This window comes from Vanellus vanellus (genome assembly GCF_965231255.1).
Source record: "Vanellus vanellus genome assembly, chromosome: 6".
Lineage (NCBI taxonomy): Eukaryota > Metazoa > Chordata > Aves > Charadriiformes > Charadriidae > Vanellus > Vanellus vanellus.
In genome coordinates this window covers 8,939,771-8,967,418 of record NC_138911.1, presented here as the reverse complement: position 1 = coordinate 8,967,418, position 27,648 = coordinate 8,939,771, and the positions used below count along the sequence as shown (strand labels likewise).

Genomic DNA, 27,648 nt, shown 5'->3' with positions numbered 1-27,648 from the left:
AGTTCAAGAAGTGAACAGGAGTTAGGAAGAACTATAATGTATATAGAAACAAAACCAAGGACTTTCCCTTTCCAATAAAACAATGAAAAAAGGCAGAAAGAGATTGACTGCATTGCACAGGACAATGAAGGTCTGTTCATGTGGATAATCCTAATACTTTTCTATACAAAGTACTTTGTAACTCCAGTAAGTAATTTTTTTAAGCCACCTAAAGGAAATTTACTTAGTGTCTAATGCTCTCTCTAAAATGTAGCAAAGATAAGTGGAAATTTAAAAGCTTATTAACTGCAAATTGACTGTTTTAAAAGATCGTTGTTCACAGCCTTTGAGTGCATTTTTCAGAAGATACCTTTCTGATACTGAAATGCTTGTTATTTCTCACTGGCCCACTACCAGCAAGTCATAGCATATTCCTTTTGGTATGAATCTAGTCCCTTAAACAGTTTTGTTTGGTGGCTAAAAATGCCACTTTCAAAAATAAAGACAAATACAGTTGCAGTAGTAACCAGTGGCTTCAACTTTATGTAGATATACGATGGTTGATTAAGTATGTGTTACAATTTCATAATGAGGACTCCTTTCAATACTAAGGCTGACAGATATCAGTTGGGAAATATTTCAACTGTAAGGCATATCTAAAATCTACAGAATGTTAATATATTTTCTGTTTGAACAGTTTATATATATTTTGCAAGTTACCATAATACAATACTTATCGTCAGTAAGTTTTTGATAGACTTGTGTATGTAATGTAAGATAAGAAAAGTCAGTATTGATACTAATCTTGAGTCTATCTCTTTGGAAATTTTTAACTGTAATAGTAAAGCATTACTTAACCTCTGGGTTATCTGTCACTAACTAGAGAATGCACTTACTCTAACAGATTTACAAGTACTTGAAAACAGTTTTAAGGATGAAATTAATGTTGCTAGCCCTTATGAAGAAAAGCAAAGGGAGGCTTCTCCCAGGAATACCCTCTGCACAGATACTGATTTAATTACCCAAGGACAGACCTCAGAAATACATGTCACTGAATGCAAAGAAGCAGAAAACCTAGGAACAACACCTAGAATGTTACTGGAGAAAAAAAATTCAAATTTAGAACCAAAGCTACAGGACAGCACCGAGTCATTGGCAGCACGCCACAAACAAAAAAAGATCTTTTTAGACAGTACTAACACTGTTGATGTCTACAAGAAAAATGTGAGTGAGGGGACCGACTCTAGCAAACAAGAACTGTGCAATACTGCAGATGAATCAGTTTCAACTAAGGCAGATAAAAAATCGAATGCCATACAACACAACAAAAGTGTCCTTACACTTGAAGCACCCAAACCTGAGTCTGAAGTGGTTCTTTGCACTGGGAAGAATGCTGTGTGTGAGAGTCTAGATAATCATCAAGCTAAGGAATTAAGTTTTGGCATCCTATCTTATACTAAAGAAAATTCTCAAATGGAATACCAAAAATGTAGCTTCCTGGACAGTGACAATTATGTAGGTAATGGATTACATAAAACAGAAAAAAACTTGTTAAATCTGAGTGGTTTACGTAGAGATAAACTTCCTTTTAAACAGACACACGTAGATGCTGAAGACGGAATTTACGATGACCATGCCAGAAACATAAACAGTGCGCTGAGGAGTGCTGGTGTTCCAGCAACTGATGCTCAAAATCTACCAACTGTTCATTGTGATAATGCAAGCAGTGATGATGCCACAAAAGAACACAGTGATAATATGTCTCTCTTAAGTACTTTCAATTTATGTCCCCCCAAAATAGAAAGAGGAATAAATGTGGATGACATGCGCAGCAAGCAACCTGAACAAGACAGTGCTGAACAAACAGGGAATGATACAAATACATGTTCTTTGAATGCTGAAGATGTATCTCCAGTGGAGGCTGATGCTCATAAAAACAACCCAACAGACAGAATTATTACAGATAAACTAATTCCATGTAAAAAAGTTATTGATGATATTCAGATACACTCCATCAAAAATGGACATTCCCTGGAGATCAATAATTCAACAAATAACACATTATTATCAGAGAAAAACAACTCTATGAATACTACAGTTCCAGGAAGGAAGTTTGCTGAGGGTGACCTGAAAGAATCATGCTCTTTACCCATGAGAACATCTGGAAATTTAGTAAACATAAGTGGAAGGTCATCCTTTGATCTTTCAACCTCAGATAAAAAAGCTGAGAAAAATCCAGTATACTTAAATTTTTTAGACCTCAGTTCTTGTTCAAGGGTAAATCAAATGAGAGGTCAAGATACACGGGCTTCAGCTTCCAAGGAACCTTCCCTTTTGAAAGAAAAACTACCATGCTTAGTGGAAAACACAAAGGTTATTTCAAAAACACAGTGTCAAAATCTCAGTGAAAATGTTGACAGAAGAGAAACAGAACTAGGTAAGAAATGTAAGCATTTATGTTTTGAAGCATGTACTGAATATACTTGGAAAAATTACCAAAATGTGGAACTTGTGCATCTGAGTTTCGTGTAGCGTTAGAAAAATATAAACCTTCTAACATTTTAGTTACATGGTAAAAAAAAAAAAAACCCAAACCTGAAAGATGATGTCTCTCTGTCAATTTATAGTATAAAAGCAACTAAACAGCTTTTGTTTGCTCAATTGCCTGATTAAATAAACAACTTCTCATATTTCCCTTTGTGAAAGAAAAGTAGTGCAATAACAAACTGAATTTTTATAGGCATTTCTAACCCTAATGTAGACCATAATCTATCAGGGCTCTGCACGTATCTGGAAAGCACTGAGCAACTTTTGGAAATCATTCAATGCCCTCGTTTTGCATAAAAAATTAGGGTAGTTTTTGAACCAGTAGATGCAGCTTTGAATGGGGCTTAAAGAAAGTTTACTTTTTTATTTTATTGTCCATCTTCAATTCAGATGGACCCTTAAAACCATCTGAACGTGTTGAATGTGTGAAAAGAGAAGTTTATATTCTCTGCAGCTCTGGAAAACACACCTAGGTGTTAAGAGTGCTCAAGGAACTTTTTAATCTACTACTGTTGGCACTTCCTGATTATTTGCTGAGCAATGTTTTGCATATGCAAAACAGTAAATATGAACTTTATTCCACATGTTTCTAAATCATTACTGAAATGCAGAAAAGTGTGGTTTAGATCTGTTTTGCAATAAAATTAGCTTCTAGATTACCCCGTTTATTTACTAAAAAAAGCGCCATTTTTAAACTCAACCTTTTACCAAAGTAATAAAAGCATCATCCATATTTCCACAGTGAATTCACTTAGGTTCATTTACAGATATTTCTCTACTTCAGTACCTGGACATAGTAAAAGATAATAGAAGTGGTGCCTTCCTTTCTCAAAATGAAGTTTGCATGCAGATTCTATTCTTAATGCATGCTGTAAGCTTAAAAGCAGATGATCTCTTAGTCTCTGAAGAAATGAAAGCCCTTGCTTTTGTAGAAAAATGGGCCTTTGGGTGCTTAAATCTTTTTCAAAAGAACTAGATCCACAATAGAGGCTGTTTGTGTCTATTCGAGGTTTTGCTGATGTGGTGTTTTGAGCTTTGCCCCTTGAAGATACAAAAAGCAGAATGGAGTCCCATCCCTTAGTTTTGCAGCCAGTGGCAGTGAGACAGAAAACCAGCAGTCTGGTTTCTTTATATTGTTCTGGTGTTATGAATTTAGATTTATAGGTAATTTTGTTTCTGTAGTTGATCTCTTGCCTATGTGTATTTGTATACAGAGGCATAATTTTTTTCAGAAAGATCTTTGTCCCTAAACCAATATTGGTGGTAGAAGGTAGCAGAATCCTGATCACAGATGGTACGTTGTTTCTTTTAGTAATGTGAGTTTTTATACCTATTTCAAGAAAATGAATGCATAGTTTTGTGATGTCCTTCATCTTTTCTGTAAAAACAGACAGCGCTATCTGAAGTTCTTCCATGTGTTCGTCCTCCTTTTCTTGTTAGAAACCTTTCTGTATGCAAAGTCTGCTAATTCCAAGAAGTGATTCTGAGAGTTTCATGCAAACGAGCTGATTGGGATTTTAATATAACTCTAATTCCCCAAATAAGTTACCTAGTGACCAGTACAGTCACCAGACTTCTTGAATTCTAGCAAAACTTCACGGTGGGGATCTTGATCTGGGTCCCAGACATGCCTCTCGCTCTCATAATACTGCCTAATTTAGATAGGTCCTTACTTCAGCTTGCTGACATCTCTGTCATCTTGCTGCCCCTCTTTTGGAGACCAGAGAACCTTACTGTCAGGGCATCCAGGAGTTAGTCATTGTGGTACTCAGCACTGCAACTTCCATGATTTATTGTGGTTGGGTTTTGTTTTGGTTTGTTTCCAGATATTTTCCCAAATGGCAAACCTGGAGTGGAATTCATGAAGTCCCTAAATTTTTAAATTTTTTGTACTTACTGAAGCACAAACAGTTTAGCCATATGGGAGATCCAGAGACCAAGAGCATTGGTGAAAGTTTAGTAAGCCTTTCTGAGGGAATTCCTTTGGCTGCCTAACCACAACGCAATTTACTGTTTACACAATTCTGGTTCCCAGAGAGCAGCTTTTCCACATCAGTAAATACAGGAATGAACTGGGAACGGGCAAGATCTTCTGGCGAACTCTTAAAAAAGAAAACAAACACAAACTCATAACCGTTTTCCTCTTTCCCCCACCCCCCCAAGAGAAAATGACAGTATTCTTAATTGTTACATAACCATGAAGTAACATGTATTTTCATAGCAAAATAAAAGATTTTACTATTGTAGCAGTGATTGACAAGCATCTGTGCAGTGACAAAACAGCTACTGTTTGCGTTATGAGTAATTGTGCAAGTACACTTATGTTTTGATCTTGCAAGGAACTTGATCTTGGTTGGGTTTCAATGGAGTCTACTAGCAATGCCAAAAGCCACTGCAGGATTGGAGCCTTATTTGCCCTTTCTACCTTTAGTAGCTAGCTATAGCCCGATTTCCTGAAATATTAGATGTAGCCATTTACAAAAAGACTCCTTATTTAAAAGATGTTCTTTGCTTGTCTAAAAACTTTAGAATTTTAGAAATTAGAATGTTGTCTTTATTACAAGTCACCCTGGAATATGATGTCAGGATGGCAGTAATTATGTATTTTATTATCATTATCAGAAGGTGAGTCTTAAAGTAATACTGCTTGAAAAAAATATATTCAGTTAGAATATTCAGAATACATACATTTTCTATAAATCACAATTTTAATTTGTTATTAACTTAATATGTGCAAATGATATAAAACGTTTTTTAATCAGAGTAGAAACATGCCTCATCTTTCAGAGACAAAATAGATGCAGAAGTATGTGAAAGAAAAAAATGAAGAGGGAAAAGCCTACAACAGAGAGTCAGTGATTTAAAACAAAAATATTTGATTTTTTAAGATCAGAGGTAAACCAGAAGTTTAGTTACTTTACAATTAGTGCCTAGAGACTAAATTGCAGTTGTTACCATTTCCTTTTTGTCAATCAGGTTCTACCAGTTTTAACAGAGCTGCCGACACTTTGAATACCTCTAGTATCCACCGAGACCCCCAGGGAGACCCTTGTGATGAGTGGAATGCTATGGCAAAGACTTTTTATGATTCTTCTTTTCCCACAGAACATGTAAGTCAATTAAAAATATTGCGAACCAGACCTCAGTGAGCTAATTCCACAGATATTTGTACAACTGTACGCATCTGGATACTTTAAGACTGAGTCAATCTCCAAAATAATATCAAAAGGGCAACAAGGCACCATTTTTCACAATTAAGGTTGATAGAAAGCAGCAGGAAAAAGTCACAGCATATGAATCAAACAGATGCTAACCAGTCTGTTTGGGAGGGGAGGAAGAGGGTAGTTCATTGTGTACCCTAATAAAAATCCTCACCTACAGTAAAAGTAGGTGTTAAAAAAAAAAAAAAAAGTAAAAAAAAAAAAAAGTTGTATGTAAAAGTATAAAGACATTGTTTCCTTTATTAGGAACATGTTATTTAAAAGAATCTGTGACAAACTAAAAATTCAGCATATCTAGGGATTAGAGCCTCTCCACTTATTCTATGCCGCAGTTATGTGATGCCATATTTAGAGTTATCTTACTATTTACTAGGATGACATTACACTAATGTGTAAAAGCAGAGAATAAAAAAGAAACCTATTTTTTCCCTGTAAGACAACTTCCTTCAGGATGGTACTAGCTCATACTGCATTTTTAGATGCGTTAGTCTGTGGAGCTTGAACAGCTGTATTAGGACTTCACCTAATGCTAATCATATTCAAAAGTGATAAATTAATTTACAACTGCAGTTGACCTTCCTTTTTAGAAGGGGTTCCAGAGCTATTTCTCAGGTAGCTATCGCTGTCTTCTTTGGATGAGTCTGAGGTCAGGGTGTATAGTGTTTTCAAGTGACAGTTGGCTGACTTCAGCGGACTTAATCAGCTCTCAATAGCATTAGCATTCACATTCTCCAAAATTCAGAAGTAAAGACTGATGTTTTAAATTACTCAACTTTTCTAACATGACTCTACTTGGGAATGACAGTGAGGTGGATTTTTCACCAAACAGTGGTGGTATTTACCATGTCTCTCTTGCTTTTTCTCATTGAGGTGGAGCCAGGAATTGATTGGTTAGAGCACTTTTCTTGCTCCGCATTACTTGCTGTCCCTCACTCTCCTTTCTCAGCTGAGAACTTCTGGAAAGGACTGAACTAAAACACCTCAACTACAGCTAATACAAAGCTGTATTTCATTACCTGATTGTGATTATACCTACTTTGTCACCTCCAAAATAAAGCTCCTTATGTGTTGGCTAAGTAAAAGCTGAGATGTACAAGAACAGAGCGCCCTGCTGATTTGACCTTAGATTATTTTCCAAATACTTAATCTATGAAATCTCAGCCTGGGATATTGCAGACCACATGGTCCCTTTTGTGTTGGTGTCATTCTAATAATTTCTGTCCTCAAATTTGTCATTTTTATGACTCATACAAAAAAGCTGTTGAGAGATGAAAAATAGGCTCAGCATACTTGTATTTTATTGTGAAAATGGTGAGGCCTTTTAGTTTGACAGCTGAGGTTGGTTGTTTGTTTTTTTTTTTTTTAAAGCTTTATTCTAAACCCAGTCAGAACTGTATTAAAATGCTATGTGTATTACCTAATGGCAATTACTTCTCCAAAGAGGTCTGAATGTTTGTTGTCTTCAGTAAAAGCCAAGTAACATGGCACAGCTTTATTTCACTGGAAAATTTCACCTCCATGTGTGGAAAACCTAAATGAAAGGTTTTCTCTTGGATTATTACTATAGGACAGATGCAGCCCCATGTGCTATTCCACAGAGATTTTGCCTAGTGGCTTGTAATGAAGTATGATCTGTTTCTTTCTGAGGCCTTGGGAATAAGCACGGGAGACTGTATGTATACAGCCACTAAAATTAACAGCTTGAAAAGTTTATTGCTCAAATGAAGAAGTTACTTCCTCATTGAAATGGAGATTAGTCATTACTGACCTGAAGTATCAGTATCTTCAGCTGCATGGCAGTAATGTTGTTACAGATGCAATAGGCTAAGTGAACAATTTGCATGAAGTTTATTGTTCATATTTCAAACTTCAGGAAATGTTTGTGCACTGGAGAAGGAAAGTTTTCTAATTACCGGCTCATGTAGTGATATGCTGTCTCACTATAGATCTTTCATCTCTAAATTTTTATTAGTTTATAAACAAAATTAATATGCTAAAATAAAGGCAGGCCTGATAAAGATTTTGTGGCTTACAGTTGGTTGGGGGACAGTTGCCTAATATTAGAAAATAATTGAGCAGAGGGGGAAGGCCTCATCTTGCGATCTCTGTAAGATAATTACCCTAGTGTGCAACCAAAGTATTAGAGGTCGTGTTACAGATCCCCAAGAACTACTGCAGCACTGGCTCTGTCGTGCACCTGCACTCAGGCAGGTGGCTGGTGCTGCACGTTGGCCTCCCCGAAAGCCACAATGTTGTATTACGAGTGGAGAACTCATCATTCAAGCAAAAAAACTGTTTCCCTATTGTGTTGCCATACGTGTTTGATTTGGTTAGATAGAAAGTATTTATGAAATAGTAAAACTATTCAAAAACCAAAAAGATCTTTAACATAAAAACCCCAACCTATTACAGACCTTGCATTAGTTAATGATGTTTGCTTTCTAATCTATACAGTGAAGCAGAGAGGGAGTTAACACTATGAACTTCATGATTTTGGGTTTTGTTAATCAAATGCTTGCATAGCAATAGAACTGTCAATTGCAACATTAAGCCGTTTAATTAAACTATTTATTTTGCTAATCTGCATTCTAGTACAAGGTTGTCTCTTTTTTTTAATCTTATTCTTCTGTACTAAGTCTTAAGGTTTGGTTCATAAAAGTATATTTGTCATTATCAAGTTTTCTAAATTAAAGCTGAAGCAAGCACTTCAATTAAACATATTTTTTTCCAATTGACTTATCTTTCTGTTCACATTTCCTTGCTTGCTTAATGCTCAGCCAAATCCAACAATTTCAACCTTTGTACCTGAATTTCACTGGATTAACTTCTAAGTCTGTATTCTGTCAGGTAAAAGAAGAATTTACTGCTTTACAGCACAAGCAGAAGTCATCTCACTTGACCGTAACTCCAGCAAGAAGTGAAAGTGCACTCAGAGATGAGGACAGCTTTTCTATTCGTAACTCCATTATACAAAACCAAATAGAAGAAATTGAGAAATTCCTGAATTTGGAGAGACTTCATTCAGCAAGAAAAAGAAAATATGAAGGCGGCCAGTGAAGATCAGTGGCCAGACATAAAAAGCATGTCTATTAGACACAGATAAATCACTTATGTAAATCAGATTAGTAGAGGTATATACCATATTCTATAGGAATATGTGCTGTGCTTTCATGTTTAATACAGTGTATAGACCTTTTATATGTTCAAAAATGGACAAAATCCCTACTAACAACATTAGTTCTCTGTATCTGCAATCAAAGTTAATGTTTAATTCAGTAAAATTAAGCAATTACTTAAGAGTACCCTTCTCCTGCTGCTCATAAGTTTTGGCTGAAATACTTCAATTTGGTTTCTCTGTCAGACTGCTCACTTAGTTTTCACGCAAAATCAGCTGCAACTGTTTCAAAATACAATGGTTTCTACAAACACTTACAACAACTTACAGCAGCTCTAAGTGGCAGAAGAACAGGAAAATATTCTGCTTACCTTTACTGCCGAATTATTTAAATTTATCTGTTGTAGTTGTTTCTGTATCAATAAGGTCTCTTTCAACACTAAAGCATCAGTTATGATTTACAAAGGGAAATTTTCTCTTAGTTTATAATTACTTGCACTACCCCTTTCTCTGATCTCCTTCCCTTCCTCCCCACAACACTTGCAAAGAAAGATCCTCATATTGTAAACTTAAACAGGAACAAAAGAAGCAAACCCAGTACTGCTAATTGTGTAAGAAAATCAACAGAAGCTGTTTTCCCATGTTAGTTTTATTGCTTTTTTGTGTTGCAATTTAGAATATTTAGCTTCTTTAAACCAATTGCATACATTTTGGAAACATTCACAAATTGTCCAAGTTTTGAATAAATTTCATCTATAGTGATGTTACTAAGTAAAAAAAAATTTTTAGGTGTCTGAGAGACTGAGGAGACTGTTTTTCACTTGATTCAAATTTTGTTTCCAGGTGTTTAGAGTATCGTACAATTGCTGCCATTGCTGCTTTCCAAAAGTCCGATGTGTGCTGTGACTAGAGAAGTAAAACAAAATTGGAAGATGATTACTAGATGTCATGGTCACCTAATAATTCTCTTATAACATTACTTTACTCTCACAAGTGAATAGGAAAATTTTTATTTTCTCTGTATAAAGGGCTGCAATTTACCAGTTAGAGAATTCTGTAGTCTTCCCAAATATTTAAAGCAACAACAGTCATTAGTATTCCTGTCACTATTAGGTCATTAAATGAAATGTGCTGGAAAATAGGACTCTTTCATTAAATAAGCTAATCACATTCAGTGTGAGCTTTAATAAAATTATGATAAATAGCAACTATTTAACTACCAGCAACTGATAGGAACAATACCTTGCTTCTAGTTAAAATATTCTACAAATGTAAGTGAAATAATTAGAACACACTAAGTTTGCAAAATGCTATGAAGAATTAAGTCTTACCTGACAACTACTTTCCTCTGTGTCTGATCTATTTTGCAGTATACCATCTTTGTCTTTACAGCTGCAAAAAAGCAATGCTGTTTTGAGCAATATTTTCAAGATACTGCGTAAAAACTGTTCAAAATTAGATCAATACAAACATAAAAACACAGTAGTTCACTTAATATCGTTTTGCTATTGGTTTTAATAGTCTAGTAGGCAGAAAAGCAAAATGATGTAACAAGGTGAAGGTCATGCATGAATCCTATTGTTTGGTGCCAATCTATTAAAGCAATATCCTGTACAGTTTTTATGAACTTCTCTCCCCTACAAACACATCCTGTTTTAATGACAGCAAACAAAACCAGATGTCAAATTAAACCTGCAAACAATTTATTAGATCTATAAAGAATTGCATGAAATACAGTTTCCATCACTAAAAAGAAAAAGTTTACAAGACAACATGAAGTTTTGGAGATATACCTTGTAACAAACAGAAATTAAAAATAAGTATTTTTCTGAATATTTAACATTAGCTTAGAAGACTATAAAAAGGTATGTTTCATTAGCATTGTATAACATATGGTACTACAGTTCTTACCATCAATAACAAACGCTTCTACATCATCAGCTCCAATCTGAAGTTCCTGCTGCATTGTGTCAAATGATATTTCTTTATTCTCTACAGCCATTCCCATGAAAGTAAGCAGCCTCATTTTTGCCATATTGTGTTCGTGCAACAAGCCTGTGTTAAGAGTGTTGACAGTTTATGGATTAATTATAATTCAATAATTCATTAATTTCTCTTTCATGTTATTTTTACTATATATGCTTCCAATAATTTAAAATTTATTTAACATCAAGAAAATATTCTACCTGTCCTTATCAACATTTTTGAGGTAAAACATTAATTTCCTTGTGTTTTGCTTAAATAGCTAGTTTAGTTGTAAATTCTTCAAGACGCAGTTTTTGTCAATAAAAGGTAATAAATATCTACAAAAGTGAGGCACAGAGACTTTTTTAAACAGTAAAAACATCACCTTAACAGAATTTTAGGTGGTGAGGATGCGAGTGAATTTTTCAGTTGCATCACCGGGAAGAACAGCAATGCAACAACAAATGGAAAATACAGGACTGGTAATGTCAAAACCTTCTTACAGCCTCACTGTTCATTCTCACATAGTTGCTTGAAAATACACCTCTCTCGGTAAAGGTTTAACATTTTTGTGCCAGAAAAATGTGTTTTGGCACCAAATTAATGGTTTATACCATGAATGCACAAAAGCATCATGAGTCAGACGTATACTTACAGCATCTAGAGTGGCAAAAAAGTGCTCAAGAATAGAGGAACAGATATTAAAAATTAGGTTAAATGTTTTATGTGATTGTATGAATGGCAAGGCGAGGAATTGAGCCAAGGGCTTGCACACCTAAATTAGAAACCGTTTTCCTGAAAAAAAGTCTAGGTCAACAAAGTTAAGACATTCAGATGAACCAAGGCATGTCTTACTCGAGTTCTGTGAGGTACCAACTAAGATTCAGTGGAAGTTTCTTTAAAATTAATGTCAATCATTTTGTTTTGGAATGACATTATAAACATTCACATTGCTTCAGTAAATATTTAAGTTTGGAATTTATAACATACATACACTAATAGGAAAGCACATTAGTGCAGGACATCATGTTGTGTTAATTAGCTGTAATTACGATGCAGGTTCCCTATTTGGCACTGATTCAACAAAAATGTGATCACCATAATTCATACGAATGAGGAGCACCAGCAACTATACCTAACTGGGTTTAATGGAACTCTACAAGCATCAAAAAATCAATTAGCGCACATTAACCCTAATTAACAAATGCAAATGAGATGCTGATTAACTTTCCGAAAAAGACTGCCGATAATACCAGATTAAATGTGGACATGTTAGGGCGATTCAGTTGACACAGATAATGCTACCGCTGGCCTAAGTTGTCAGCATTAATAAAACAACAAATTGTAACAAACTGATGCCACCTGTAGGAGCCTTCACTGCACAGCTTTCATAGACCAGTTTCCATTGGTCCTGATCCAGGCAAGGTTAAAACTAAAGCTGATGCCGTACTGTCACTGAAATCCTATTATTAATATCCTTTATTTCAAAGCCCAATATCATGGCAAGTTGTTAAAAAAAAAAAAAAAAATCTTTAAAGCATGGTTAAAAATCTGTTTATGTTGGGGAACAGACCATTCTGAAGAATTTTTGAATGTTTCCTCTAATAATTGTATTGCTTTCTATACCAAACTGTTCTTGTTTTTCAAAGGTATGGCTGAAACGCTCAGACCAAGTTCCTAGCATTCCAGTCTGCACTACCTCAGAAGCACTACCTCAGAATCACTACCTTGTTCATTGCTCAAAGACATTCAGAATTTTCTGAGTACACCACAAAGCAGGTCAGAAATCAAGATAACTGGAAGTAAGGCTCTCTTTCAAAACAGTTACACAGATAATTAAGGATTTTACTCAGATTATGTGAATCATAAATATGTTGAAAATGCACACACTGTATATTCACAGAGGTAAACACAGATACCGGGAGGCAAAGCAAAAGAAATCATGACTATTGTATTAATATTACATATACGTGTAATCCATAAATTTATTCAAATGTTGGCATAACGGCATTTTCAGCAAATACTTCTATGGCCAAATAACTAACAAATAAGCCATTTCAATACATAGAAGTAATTACAATATAAAACCCACTCTTCCCCTACGAAAGAAAAGCATAAGATGTCTACACAGCTAATGTTCAAATACATAGGACAAAAGGTATGCTTATCCTATATACACAAACTACAAAAAACTTGCTGCTAATTTTATCCAAGGAAAACCACGTTGATATTTCCATCATTTTAATACCCGCAGTACCAGCATTTTAAAGCTTTGAGGGTAATTATTCTCAGAATTATACCACACTCCATTAAACAAAATAATGCATGTGTTAAAAGGCTGCACTAAACTCTGTTTTAGCAAAACTATGCCTTTCCTCAAATGCATTCAGCCAGTGTTCAAGTGTCATTTCAAAATCAAAGTTATAAAAAAAAGAAATCTGATTTTTATGGAAACATTTATTCATTACCAATATGTCAAAACCTTAATGCAGTAATAAAAAAATCTGCATCATTGAACAATTTCTGCATTGTCACTGACCCCTGTCCTAAAAAGCTGGAATATAAAAAACGTAATTTTAATGCATGCAATAGCTTATGAACCAGTGCTCCTTTGAAACAGTCAATTACACATCAACGGGGGAGTGTCAAAGTGTTAATTACTACTCCTTTTTTCCACAGTGTGTAAATAAAGAGGGTGCTGACATTAACATTCCATCACATTGCTTCATGTGATGAAACAAATTAACTGGGACAGACTGTGGCTTGCTAGGTCTAATGCATCAGCACACGCAGACACACACGCACTATTTGCACGTTTTATCTTACTGTTCAGGAGAAATATTTGCTGTTATAAAATTACTCATCATAAAAAAAAAAAATTGTAAGAGATTTATACAAGCTGCTGTCTTACTCAATAAAGTCATGATCTCTGGCCTAGCCTAGAGTATCACTGCGTTACAACTGCCCTCCTGAAAGCTTTAAGAGAAAAGAGGTGGGGAAAACCACAGTTCTCTTCCACATCCATAAAACAACTTGTCCTAGTAGAACAAACCACAGTTAGATGGTCCATTTATGATCTAGCAGAGGTTAGATTCTACAAACTCGAATCTGTTCTTAAAAATTCCTATTAAATTTCCTTGGCTTCAATATATGGGTTCAAACTGAAGCACTTTGCAGCTTCCATATTTTAAGCCACATAAATAGTCAGAAATGTAATGATCTGAAAACTTACCAAGGGAGTCAATGAAGTCTTTGTTGTTCTGATAAAACTTGACATAGGATGCTAGTTTAGCACTTACAAAAATTGTCAGAAGCTAGAAGAAGGAAAACAAATATAAGAATAGTTTAAATATTATCTATGTTTCCCTCCCTGCAGACTGGACAGAGATATATATAAGCCATCGGTCTTGAAAAGAAAAATAAGCCATTAAGAACTAAAATTCTGTCTTCTGTCAGTAGTTGAGGGCAATCTGTGCTGAGCTTACTGCCTTTTTTTCCTCAGACTTGAAAGGCAGTTTTGCTACAGAACTCATTTGAGAGCAGGATTTGTAACTTGAGTTTCTGAAGCTTCTAAAGGGAAACATTTCATATGTAACATTTTAATTTTTTAATTAGAAAAGCAGTAAAAGAAATAGTACATTGCAGCTCAATATTACTGACATAGATAACTATTCCAATGAATTTCAAAAGACATTTATAAAACAAAACGCTCTACAGATACCAAACCATCTTGCTGAAAACAAAGTTACTTACATCATGAATAAGTTCTCCTTCCAAAAATTTGACTGGTTTTAAGGCAAGAAGATGATCAAAGAGAAAGGTATTTGGATCCTTCAGTGCTCGTACAATACATCTAATTAGAAAAGGAAAATGCTTATTTTTACAGCAATACACATTTTAATAAGTACAACTCAATTTGTTGTTCCTTGCTTTCTAGGAAACACCCAAGGGTTTTCAACTATTCTTAAATGTAAGACATGTCACATTCCAATTGTAATCTTCATTTTGCAGACGGAAAAACAAGGAACAGAAAGCATTAAGTAATTTGCCCAGTATCACAAATTAAATTTGCCAGGTGGGAAGACTACAGATCACCCTACTGTTTCCATCTATGCATTTATTTCCAGCCCAGCCCTCATTCCTAGAGGTATTTTTACTGTCTTCCTAAAATTTCATAGAATTAAGTTGTTTAGGAAGATTGGTTATACTTGAATATGTGACACAAAACAGAGAAACTCCCAATACCAAACACTGCAAGGCTTATGATTTATCAGTTGCAGCTCCAGACTATAAACAGACCTGAAGTGTTTCTAGAACTCTAGATGAAAGCTTTTGTCCAGCGGCACGTTAGAAGACATAGTGCTACACTCGGTCTGACAGCCTAGACCCCCACCCTGCCACATAACGCACACCCAGAAGAACCTACGGTCTGCACAGACGGGGCAATGTGATAAACCCTAGGCAGGCACGCTCCTTCAGATGTAAAAGCCTCAGATTGCTGTAGGGTAGTCACTGAAGTTTTCATTTACGCACAGACGCTTTAATTTTCAAAATGAGTCATCCTGATTTTCCTGCATGCTCAAGTATAAACAACTCCCTTGAGAACTACTGGTTGTACGCACCCGGCAGGACTACACGATGTATTAAAAATCTACTTCCTAAGAAGATTCACGGTAGGTAGAATGTCAAAATAAAAGCTTTTACTAATTTTGGCCAGTGGGGAAAATATACTGTTAAGAATCAATTTACTCCCAGCTTGTCCAACAAGTAAGTTTATTTCTGTGCAGTTCACATCCTTAGTACTCGCTCACAGAAAAGAGCAAGAATTGCTTTTCAATAGACAGTGCTATTTGAAAAGAACACTCGAAGTTAGAGAATCAAAAGATCAGTAAGTAAACAAAGGATGCCAATTCAAATTCTGACTGCACAGTAGATGTAAACGAAGTCCTTACCCAAGGGTGATCTCTCTCTCAGCGGTGACCAGAAACACACCTGTGCACTCGCACAACGGAGTGAACCTGCCTCTGCCTGGGCACAAGCAAACCTACCACAGCCTGCGCACATAAACTCTTCATCAAGTCAGAAAAGAGGCTGTGGCAGGGCCCTTGCTGCCAGGCCATTCGATACCCTTAACAGTAAGGTGATCAATGTGATTTAGGAATTGAGAAAAAGCTACTTTTAAGGAAAGCGGGAAGCCAGTATTACCTGTGAGCATCAACTCTAGCCTGGGAAGCGTTGTCCTCTGTGTAACTTCCCAGTAGTTCCACCATTACTTTTGCTGCAGTGTCACTATAGAAGAAAAATAAAGTTACCTCAGGATTGCTGAAAAAATAATTCAAACAAGACACTCAAATATTTAAATAATTCCACTATGATGCTATAGGTCAAATTAAATTACACTTGAAAAGATGTAGATGATCCATTTTAATTCTAGTGGAGAGAACAAATTAACTAGATGTATTCTTTCAGTTCTTGTTCTACAAAATGTTTATCTTCACCCTTCATTTCATTCTCTTAAATTGATAAATTACCTGCTGGTTATGGAAAAAGCTTTCTGAGCTAGGAACAGCTTTATATGGTTCACTAGAATGCTCCTCTTATACACATCTGGATTTAATCATTGCAGAATAAGTAGCGCTGTGAAGTTTATTTCAAATGTAAAATGGCACATCTTAAAGAATATTTATGGTCAGGAAAATGACTGTATAAAAGCTGCCTTTAATTCTTTCACAGATTCTCTCTTCAAGTATTCAGAGTGAGAACTGCTCATTTTACTAAGTTAAGCAGCCAGCAATTAGATTTGCTTAGGCTGCTGTGAGGCAAGCAGCTTCCAACATTGCTTTGACAGACAGCTTTTAGAAAAACAATTCATTCTAAGAAAACTGACTAAACCCACAGCCTTGTCTACCCAGATTATTTTGTAAACAGCAGCTCATCAATGTTACTGCACACCAGCTCCGAGACCCCTTACTGCGTCATTTTTAACAGACTTTGATTTATTTCCATGTACCAGTCCTTACCGCTAGCGAGGCCAGCAACTGCTGATGTTTTTTACAAAACTTTCAGCAAAAAATATACGCGTTAAACCGAGAGCACAACCAAAACTTGGTTACAAGAGCATGAGCTCTGCAGAAGTCTCCCATGCCCACTGGCAACGACTCTACAAACAGGTAATTTCAGGGGAGGAAGGTTGGATACTGCTCTCCAGAGTACCGTGAGTTACAGTGTAAAGCTAAGCTCTTCCTTCAAAGTAGCTCGATTCATAGACAGCAAATTTCTCCATGTGGTCTAATAGGTCTACAAAATTTTCCTTAAAAGAAAGAAACTGTGCAAGAATAAAGTTTCAATTTACTTTAATTACTTAAATTAATGGCATAAATTGCGCAGGGAAGGAACAAGCCAGCACAACGCTCCCAGTACATACTGTGCTGTGATAAAGGTTATATAGCAGCACAGGTCTGAATGGTTTTTATAGTACAATGACACTATCTTTACATGGATGTTTATTTTAAATCTGACAACACTACTATTTGACAACTTCTCTATAGGGTGAGGCTTTTGTGCTCTCAGAGAATTGACCAGATCTCATAGATATGCAGTACAAATATTAAGACATGATGGGAAACAAGCAATATCATAGCCAATCTAGATGTGCATTGAATGAAGACAGTCTGTGTCCAAGGCAGGGGAATTTTCTCTAGGTCCCAGCCATTATTCCAGAACTGCGTTCAGGGATGTAAACTTGAATGAAACATTTGTTTTAAGAGTCTTGCATTAAAGAGGTCAGCTTATGTTTTGTCATGGCAACTGATACTTGTGTATAGAGGAACTAATAGCTCTGTATCAGTGAAATAAAGTGAATTTGGACAGCTTTATATATGAAAGAACCAAGTGCATGTGAATCAGTCTATGACAGACTATGATTTTTGCACTGATGAAATCTCATCAACGCTAGATGTTCTAGTGAAGACAAAGAACGGGTTTGATACGATATAGACATTTAAACAAAGAGGCTCAGCTCGTGTGCTATTCAACCTGACAATACAAGTCTCCTTATTTAATATAAGCTTTCAGTAGTTGTTCTTACACACTTCAGAACTCTGTGTCTGGAACTTTTCCTCTTCTCTCCCTTCCCATAGGAACAAAAATTGAAAACTATGCATTTAACTAATTTCAAACAGTATTTCCAATCCCCCCATTTGTTTTGGGGTTGTTTTTTGTGCGGAGGTTTTTTATTTTTTATTTTTTTTAAAATTGGGGAAGGAGTGGAATCTTTCACTTGTATTTCTAGGAAACATCATAATGCTATAAGACAATTACTCCCAAACTTTCTGTGCTAAATTCTTGTGAACCTCAGCAAATATGGCAGCCCTTTAATCTTATTCATTCTATTCAGTGCCAGATTACTAGTGTAAATTACGATGTTTAAAGCAGTAATACAGACCACTATTTTACCAAAGCTCATTGCTAAATGTGTATCTCACCTAAGATGCAAATGTGAACATTTTTTCTAGCAAGACAGCTTGCAGAAGTACTCTTGGCTCCACTTGCCAGTCTAGATCCATAACTTGACAAAAAGCCAGTGAGAATTGAAGAGTGATGGTAGATAAAAGGAAGGAAAAAAAATACAGAGTATTCAGAGACTTAGTAAGATGTTGGAATCAAGTCCCTCTACATTACCTTATATTAAATGGAATTAAAATGAAATGAAACTATTATTTTGCAGGTGCCTGAGCTTTTTGCTACAGGTATTAATAACCAGACTTGCCAGACCTGTTTGAATGTAAACTTGGGCAGGACTAATACCACTCTGAATCCTGCCAGGTCAACAGCAAAGATCAGCTGTAAGCTGCAACAGGCTGGTGCCTGGCACGATATTCAGGACCTTGCAGCAGAGCTCAACTCTCTGGCTGCATGCAAGCCATGCATGCCTGTAAAACTCCATCTATAACCTGAAAAGACAACAGGTTGTTTACCTTGCAGTTTCATACCAACACAGCTAGGAAAATGCTGAAGACTAAAGCAGCTAAGGCACGAAACTCTACTGCAGAACCTTTATGGCAAGGAGCATAAGCAGCAGAGAAAATAACTAATCTCTTGCAAAGTTCAGCTACCAAATACAGATCTCAGAAAGAAGACACTCCAACCATCTCTTTTCCAGCCACCACCACCAATTTTTCTTCGGCTGATCATGGGAAAGCTAAAAATCCCTCTTCGAAGAGTTCAAGATGATTTGATCATCAGAAAGCAGAAACTTCAACCAGAAAGTGACTGAAAAAAGATTTGCTAAAACAAGCTTTCACTTATCACTGCAGGAAAGGGAACACCACACAGAACATCTGCATGATCTACTTTTCACGAGCTACCAATCTGCTCGCTACCAAGTTATCCACTGGGGGAAAGTCTATTAGCTATGGCAAACCATCTCTTCTGCTGCACTGAGCAAAGTTAAAACATAAAATGAACCAAAAAAAAATTTAAACTCAATTGTTTTCAACAATGTATTCTCTTCCCTTGATTATAAATCAACACAGTAACTGAGATATGATTTTTATTACTTATTTTTCAGTTCCCACTTATCTTCCCATCCTGCTCAATGCAGCAACATTCCTGAGTGCTATAAGCTGGAATGCTGCTGTGAGTTTCCCATACTATTGCAAATACTGCCCACTGATCCAGGAGAGTGAACCAGGTCAAAGGTGCTGGGGTCACTTCTTGTTTTCTTTTCTGGAGAGAAGTGTAAGTGCTCTGAAAAATTGCTCCATTCACTGCAAAGCTTGCTGCAACAGATGGTAAGGACACCGAGTGCAGGAGTTATACATTTCAGTGTTTGTCAAAGTTTTTAATACCCAACTTAAAAATATCACCTACTATTAGTAAGCAAAAACCATTTGGTAGCAAGGCTACTGGTAGCACTGGAAACAAAAATTAGAAGTTTAATCCACAGATTTGATAACAAGACTGGCTAAAAATAGTTATCCATTAAGTCTGGGAATTAAGCTAGTTAAAACCTCTCAATAGATCTATAGGATGAGAAGTGTTTAAGAGAGTAGGAGTGTTACAGAGTATTAGTGTAATATTTCTGAAACAACGCACTAAGTCATGCATAAGATTTCCGATTAACATTTCTGAAATTAGTTTGACCATCTGAAATCTGTCATACAGTACTATCAAGACAAAAGCATTTTAATGTTAGGAATAGGAATTTCCAATAATGTTGTAGCTCACAGCATAACTAGTCCTCGAGGATTAATCATCCCTAAATCGAGGTTAGTTAAAAATGATCCTGCTATGCTGTTGCAGCATTTCCAGGCTACAATTTCACCAAGCCAGAATAACCTAACTCTCCTGCCAGAAGAAACTCTCCTTCTCCTATGACAGCTCCACATTTGCCCCCCCCCCCCCCCCCCCCTACTGGTAGCTGGAGGTGACAGGACAGGAACAGGGGGTACAGGACAGAATTGCTTCCTTCTGCAGCCGTACAAGCTTATGCAAATGTAGAAAATGCAAGTGCAGTTCTGCTACCAGTGTAAGACAGCAGTGTAGAGGTCCTGAAGCTGTCTCACTAAGACAATTAAAAAAAAAAAAAAAACCAACTCAGAAAACAGAGCAAAAGGGAAGGGCGGGCGGAAGCAACACACACCACACACCCCCACCCTCCGCCAAACTACAGCAGGGACAGTTTAGATAGGCTGAGACTGTTGTGGAACTACTGGCTGAAACTACTTCTGGAGAGCAGCCCATCTCTACAGCCCTGGCCAATACAGTCAATACACCGTATCACATCTGTAAGATAAACTGATGACAGCTCTCAGTTAAGACTTACATTAATTTACAGGCACGATACACACAGGATTACTTTACATGCCAGAAGACACTGGTCTGCCAAGTTTGTTAGATCAAAGATGCTTCTTATGATCCAGGATAATAATTTAAAATGGCCAAGCAGGTACTCTGCGGACATTAATTTCAATGACTAGTGGAAAGCTCTGTCTTAAAGGTAATGTTTACATAAAAAGACTGATTCTGTTAACTGTGATTGATAAGCCTCCCAACATCATTAAATAAGAGATAGCACTACCATGCACTAAAATGTCAAAAGTGCAATTAAATAATAAACTTGGCATAATGCTATAATGCTCGAAGATTAATATATAGACAAAGGAATAGTTTTGTTTTGGGAATCTGTGGTTTGCAGGTATTTCACTGCTAACTTTAATATTCTTGGAAACACTGTTTTAATGTAAGACTTCTTAAAAACATAAAAAGAAAAAAAAAAACACAACAGGTATATTTGAATTAAATTATCAGTGCAGATTAATTTTAAAAGTGTTGTGAGAAATACTTTCCTGACAGATCACTTACAAACACCAACTTAAAATACAGTTATCTAGTATCTATTACTTGTCTTTTATACCTTTTTTTGCAGTCTACTAGGACATCATACAGCAGTCTCAGCAGAGTATGCTTTTTCTCTGTGCCGAGATTCCAGTCAGAAATCCATTTTCGGACCTAGGTAGAATACAAGTGAAAAACAAGCAATGGGGAAAAGACTAAAATAAAACTGAAGATATTCCTCATTTTCTCTCAAGCAGAAAAGGAATGAAAAGATCTTGTGCAGACATTTCTCCTTTGGGTCCTCTGACTCTCAGGCTCCCCATGCAGAACCTGGGTTTTCCCGTGAGAAGCCAAAAGCCTGTGCTCTCCACGTTACTTCCTAAATAAGGATGAGCAATTTTAATACACTCCAATTCCAGAGCAAGGGACGAGAACTTGATGCCTCACTCCTGATTAAAGCTCCTCACTTTCATTACTATCAGAGGAATCAAACAGACATATCGAACTAAGTTCAGCATCAGAAATGGAAAATAAATGGTAGCTTTAGATTCTGTATACAGACCTTTAAAAGATAAGAAATTCTGTATTCTGCATTTCTTATTTCACTAGACTCTGGCAATTTATAACAAAGACTGTCTGTATCAATTCTGACTAACAGTGAGATGCAACATCATTAATGCAAAGGCCGTAACTTGAAGAACCACATTAATTACCTGATCTAGTTCAGTTGGAATGTACTGGATGGCACCACACGATGAGGCCACTTTAAGAAGGCTGCAGTACACTGTGTATCTCACAGGAGTGTTCTTATCCATACCATGGAAGAGATTGCTCAGTCTAAACCACAAACAATGAAAAACTGAGTTAAAAAGGTTTCAAAATACTTTACTGGAGTGCACATAAATGTTTCTATTAAGATATGTGTGTTAAGATGTGTTTCTATTAAGATGTGTGCATGCAAAACACCTGGTGGCACCTCACATCTGTGATGAATTGCAATGGCTTCCAGTTTTGTAAGTTTTCAGCAGATAAGCTGAAAACTCTATGCATTTTAATTTTAATTTTGTAATAGCCATGTCAAGAAAGTATATTGGTACTTCTATTTTATGATAGGGAAAAAGAAGGTAAAAAAAGAGTGCTTCCTGCAACAGACACATATCTTGACACCCCACACTTTGATTTAAAGACATACAATTGCAAGATACCATTGCTTCACTTTCTTCTGTAAAATACTTACAACTGCAATCTAAGAGATGGGCGCTCTCCTTCCCGAAATTTTACTAACTTCTCACACAGGCTTTCAATCAGTGCTTCTTGTTTGTCAGGTTCCAGGATAAGAAGCAAAGAGACTACACTGTTCATCACGCTCTCAACATCTGCACAAAACAAAACATGCAGCTGTTTAAAACTGCAAGCAGCAATCATCAGTAGCTATTCAGTGCTGGAGAGTTACTTCTGCTATGAATTATTATCTTGTATCAGCAACAACTGTAAAAGAAAGAAAATGCCAAGATAACCAATCTGGATCTTCATCAGAATATATGAGAGATTTGGCTCAGGTGGTCTTTTACCAACACATCTCCATATAAAACAACTACCACTCTAAGGTCAAGACAGAATTTGGTATTTGATATCACACTTGCTCCAAATACTCCGTTCACACATAAGAAGTCAGGGCAACTTCAGGTTTGGGTCTTAAAGAAACAGTGGCTTTCTCCTGCACATCCAGAAAGCTGCCCCATGGTTCTAAAGTGAGAATAATAACATGTAGTGCTCAAGTACAGTAACATATTTCACCAGGAGCACAAGCAAACCCAGACCACAAGGAAAATGCCCACAAGAACAGAGTATATTTAAAAGCCTCCCCAGCTCCTGTTTTAAGCATGGTGTTCCATCCTTTGCAAACAGGACCAGACAGGTTCTGTGCTTTCTTTTCACAGTCTGCCCAAATATTATGCAAAGGAGATGAACAAAATTCATTACATATGGAAAATATTATTTATTCCCTGAAATGACATCTGAACATCAAACAGCAGAGCACTACGTTTCTCCGGTATTTCATACTCGTTTACCTACAGTAAAAGGCAACATGAAAAATAATCTTAAGTACTCCTTCTTAGATGAACCATGCATTCTTTCAAGCAACACACACAATTCATATTAGCAATTGTATTTTACATGTAAAAGTTCTAAATGGAATCTGTATATAGGTAGAGAGCACAGCAGGCACAGAAAGATCATTTAAGGCTACTGCAGCATTATCAGTGCCATTAAAACATATTAGTGCAGTTTCTAAAGAGCCACAGTCCTAACTCAAAACGAGTTACTGACTACTGAAAATTCTAGTGTTTTCGACAATATTAATCAATTCATGTTTTAGGTCTTCTACTTACAGATGTATAGTTTTGATTTTTGTTGTTACCTCATTTTTTGTTGTTCTGCAGCATCACAGCCTTTAATTGACAGTGAGTCTTATTTTTATCATACTTTTTTTTCCCCAAGAGAAAAGCTATTTTTTATACAACCTGCTATGCCCTCATAACAAGCAAAGCTTAACTCGATTTCTGACTTCTTCAAAAGGCGCTGGATGTTTGGAGAAGGGAGAGGTAGGGTACATGCAAATTTAAAATGGTGATGATGGAAATAAGCACTTCCAGTTTTATAAAAATGCATGTGTTAACATGCAAGCCATGCAACACACCTCTAAATTCTGCCACCTGTTACTTTTTGAAAGCATTGATGGTGATATGTTTAGCAAAACCACCAAGACTTAAAGATGCAAACCTTTATCATCCTCTTTCAAGCACACATCACAAACTTCTATAATCTGTGCCAAGTCCACATGAAGTCCACCTTCAGCATTTTCTTCAGAGATATCTGCTCCTTTGGATTTCAGGTAAGCTCGAAGTTCTGCAGCCTTAAAAGAAAAAAGACAACACACACAAAACAAAACAGTCACTTTGTGAACAGCAAAGTCAAAGTAATGAAATTTCTTACAGATTTATGTTCTGCAACCACTCCTCTGCCCCTGCTGCTCACTCACACTTCCTCTCACTTCTCCCAACCACCCTGCATCCTACAACACTCCCTCTCCTCAACTTTAACGTACAACCCAAACACCGACACAGACTAAGATGCTGCACATGCTGTGGCTGGTTTGCCAGTAACTGAATAAATCACACAGCTGTTGAGCTTTCTCATGGTAGGAACATGTCACTTACAACCACTGGTTAGAAAACAGCAGGCCTAGTAAGTTTCTGTGATGAAGATGCTTTCTTCTTAGGAATGTTTATTATCTTTTACTCCCTTTGAAAACTTCAGAAAACAATAAAACCATTTAGTTGCATCTTCGCCAGAAAAGGGTATAAACAAAACTACTTCAGAGAAGGCAGAACTTACAGCCTTCACACAAGTTAAAGACAGTTCCCAAGACCATGCTACAACCTGCCTTACTTTGTTAGGATTTAAACCTACACTAAGATAACACCTTTCCCCAGCAACAGGTCTACGCATTAACTCTACAATCCATAGTTTCAGCAGCAAAACCATAAGTCTTCAGAGACAATCTGTATGAGGCCATGGAACTTTTGGCACAGGGGAGCTCTGACCAGTGTAATTTACATCGAGTTGGGTGTCAAATCATTATGGCACCCTAAGACATAGCGAAATGCTCTAGGACTCTTCACTGTACTGAAGAAGTTTCAGATTAACTACTTGATGGGCATTTACTAGGCATTGCAGCAAGTGAAAACTGGACTGAAGGGTAGTAGTTGTGTATGCATTTCTGGTAGATTTCCAACTGTGTATATATACACCGCTCTAAAAGACGGTGGGAATAACAAACCCTAAAATTCAAAAACAAAACAAAGAAGTAGCTCAAAGACAAACTTCACAGCTCCCATGCTTGTAGTATCGGGAATTTTGCAGAACCAAAACCTAAGTAATGCGCTAGCCCGTATCAGAACTAGTTCCCTCTCCTAGACAAAAGTACTGCTGAGGAGGAATGAAAGCGAAGCATTAGGGCAGACGAAGAACTTTGAAGCGAAAACTGCAAACGGAGACTTATCTTACGGCTTACAGTTTCTTTAACCGGCCGGTTCAGTCTCTCTGGGAAATGCCACACACGACCTACCGGAGAATTACTCAGGCCTGACAGGGGCCCCTCTCCGCCTGCCCCACCGCTCCCCCCGCAGGCCGCCGCGGCCCGGCCCTGCTTCCCCGCCCCGGGATAGCCCCCCAGGGCCGGGGCCCGACCCCCTCGCCCTGCTGCCGCCGCTACCGCCGCCCGCCGAGCCCCGGCAGCTGACCTGATCCTCTTCCGTGATATCGATAAAAGCCGGGACGCTCATGGCGGCGGAGGCTCCCGCGGCCGGACCGAGCACGCCGCCCGCACCGGAAAGACAGAGCGACTTCCGGCGTCCGCGCGGCGCCGGCTTCCGCTTCCTCGCCGCTGGGGGGCGGGGCAGGTGGGGTCTCGTGCCCCGCCCCGCGCGCGGCCGTTGGCGCTGAGGTGAGGGGATGGGCGGCGGGAGCGGTGATCGGCGCTTCCGGCCGCGGGCCGTGGAGGGGCGCGCACCCCCTTCCAGCCTCACCCGCCGTCGCCCCGGTCCCCGAGAGGTTCCCCGCGAGCCGGGCGGTGCCTGGGCGGCGGGGTGCCGGGCCGGTAGCCGCCGCAGCGCTCGCCTATGCGGGGGACATGGGAGTAACTGCCGCTTTTAGTCAGGTATCCCCTGGTGCGGTGGGTGCCTCTACCGCCAGAACTACTACCGTGTGGAAAGAATGAATTGGGTTTTTTCCCTCTCTCCACCTAAAAGGAGTAATTTCTACGCCCCTGCCCCCTTCCCCTTAAAAGTGTAGGTTCTTGCTTAGTCCTTTTTCTTGGAAGAGTTCGAGTAATAGCCTTAGTTTAGGTGAGTCAGGAGGGAGAACTGGTCTGAGAGAGGACAGAAGTTGCTAAGCAGGTGCTAGTAACCTGTTGCTTAGGTTGTCTTAATACTGCCTTAGCTCCTACTCCAATGAAAAGTAGCAAACAGTGACTTGGTTTTACCAATGCATTGCACATTTTTTTCAACTAGAGTAAGAAATTGCCAGTCAACAGCTCTGGCAGACCAACAGGAACATAGCTTGACTTTCCTGGTATTTCAAAGGCTAAAACAAAAGCTGAGAACAAGAAGTAGAGGAAAAAAGAAAACCACAAGCAAACTTTTATTTCCCTGTGGCTTATTGAATACAGGAATTTAGAAAACAGACACATTCACAACTGTTTAGGTTAAATATTTTCTAAAGATTTATTTAGTAAGAGCTGGAGGGTTTTGAGAGAACACTTGGTGGATGGCCTCTTACTGCTACATAACTACTGGCCAGAAAGTAATTAAGAGCTTTTTATTACACTAAAAGTTGTTGAGTAATTCGAGATAAATATTTCTTTGGAGCAATACAGTCTGATAACCAGTAATGGGAGTTTTGAAGTGCCAGGAAAAGAGAGCTGAGATGACTACTCTGCTAATGAGAAAGTTGAGGCTGGTACTATGGTGCTGCGTTTTGTGTTGTTTACATTAGAACGTGTGAATCATCTTGATGATACAGTGTTTTGTAAAGTCTTGTCCCTGATGTAAAATAACTAAATGAGATATCGTTCACCGGGACTGGAGGTAGTGTCTTGTGCTTCAAGAGTTTACATAAATAATCTGCAGTATGAAAAAAGCTATATTGATTTATTGATCATACCGCTGAGTGCCTTCCTAGTGTTGACTGTTTATCAAAAAGAGCCGTTGCTCTACTGTCGGTGAAACGCTCATTTAGTCCCAATTTTACAAATGAGATTTTAGCAATAAATACAGAAACACAAATAAAAAGGGGCCTTAATAGTGATATTTCGTGTTTGCAGTGGTTTGTATTTAGAAATCATTTACATAAACTTAAGAGACTTGAGTATTAATGGCAGCCTTGGAGTTTTCAAAGAGGTTTGCCAATATATTGGAAGGTAACTAGGAAAAACTATCAATTGATAATGAACTCAAAGGGTATATAGACTAAAGGATGCCATTCGAGGCAGTTGCTGTGCTTAAAAAATAGCAGATGTGGTGCTATTTTTGTTGTCCTGGAAATTCCCTATGAAATTTTTTCATTCCTCGGTAAAACAAATCTTTATGAATTCAGTTGCACTGGCTGGAGAGTGAGAGTTCCTCCCCTTCTGCAAAAGCTGAAAAAACTTAATTCTGCTGTGGAATTACTGGGCAACTTGCAGGAATCAAAGCCACAATCCCGTGAGCTTGCAGGACAGCCTTTGCATCTCTTGGCTGTATAATCTGAGTTCTGCACGTTTGTATCACAACTAACACACATAACGTGGTTCTATCCACAACCTGTTCTTGTTTTGGATCACCAAACATTTTGGGAAATGTTTCTGGTATAGGTTTTATATAGAATATGTAGAAGATATTGAAAGCACTAGCAGTTTCAACCTTTTATCAATAAAGGTTG

At 37.5% G+C, this 27,648-nt stretch overlaps 2 protein-coding genes across 2 annotated transcripts in view; one reads left to right on the top strand and one right to left on the bottom strand.

The window, feature by feature from the left end:
* The window catches only part of CCDC73 (coiled-coil domain containing 73), a gene marked incomplete at both ends in the record, with an annotated part of 57,714 nt that extends 48,910 nt beyond the window's left edge, over window positions 1-8,804 (top strand). Inside the window, 3 exons of the mRNA XM_082485049.1 lie at window positions 884-2,416; window positions 5,503-5,636; window positions 8,595-8,804. Coding sequence (XP_082341175.1) covers window positions 884-2,416; window positions 5,503-5,636; window positions 8,595-8,804 — 1,877 coding nt within the window. The remainder of the gene's footprint in view (window positions 1-883; window positions 2,417-5,502; window positions 5,637-8,594) is intronic.
* A 689-nt stretch (window positions 8,805-9,493) lies between these two features.
* On the bottom strand, window positions 9,494-25,561 carry EIF3M (eukaryotic translation initiation factor 3 subunit M). Its single transcript, XM_082484959.1, has 11 exons — window positions 25,473-25,561; window positions 23,950-24,082; window positions 22,403-22,541; window positions 21,879-22,002; window positions 21,245-21,339; window positions 16,033-16,116; window positions 14,581-14,680; window positions 14,060-14,141; window positions 10,774-10,917; window positions 10,194-10,254; window positions 9,494-9,768 (listed from the first exon to the last, which is right to left on the bottom strand). The coding sequence occupies exons 1-11, from the start codon at window positions 25,512-25,514 to the stop codon at window positions 9,648-9,650; spliced, it is 1,125 nt and encodes a 374-aa protein (XP_082341085.1). The 5' UTR covers window positions 25,515-25,561; the 3' UTR covers window positions 9,494-9,647.
* Between the last annotated feature and the right edge of the window lie 2,087 nt (window positions 25,562-27,648).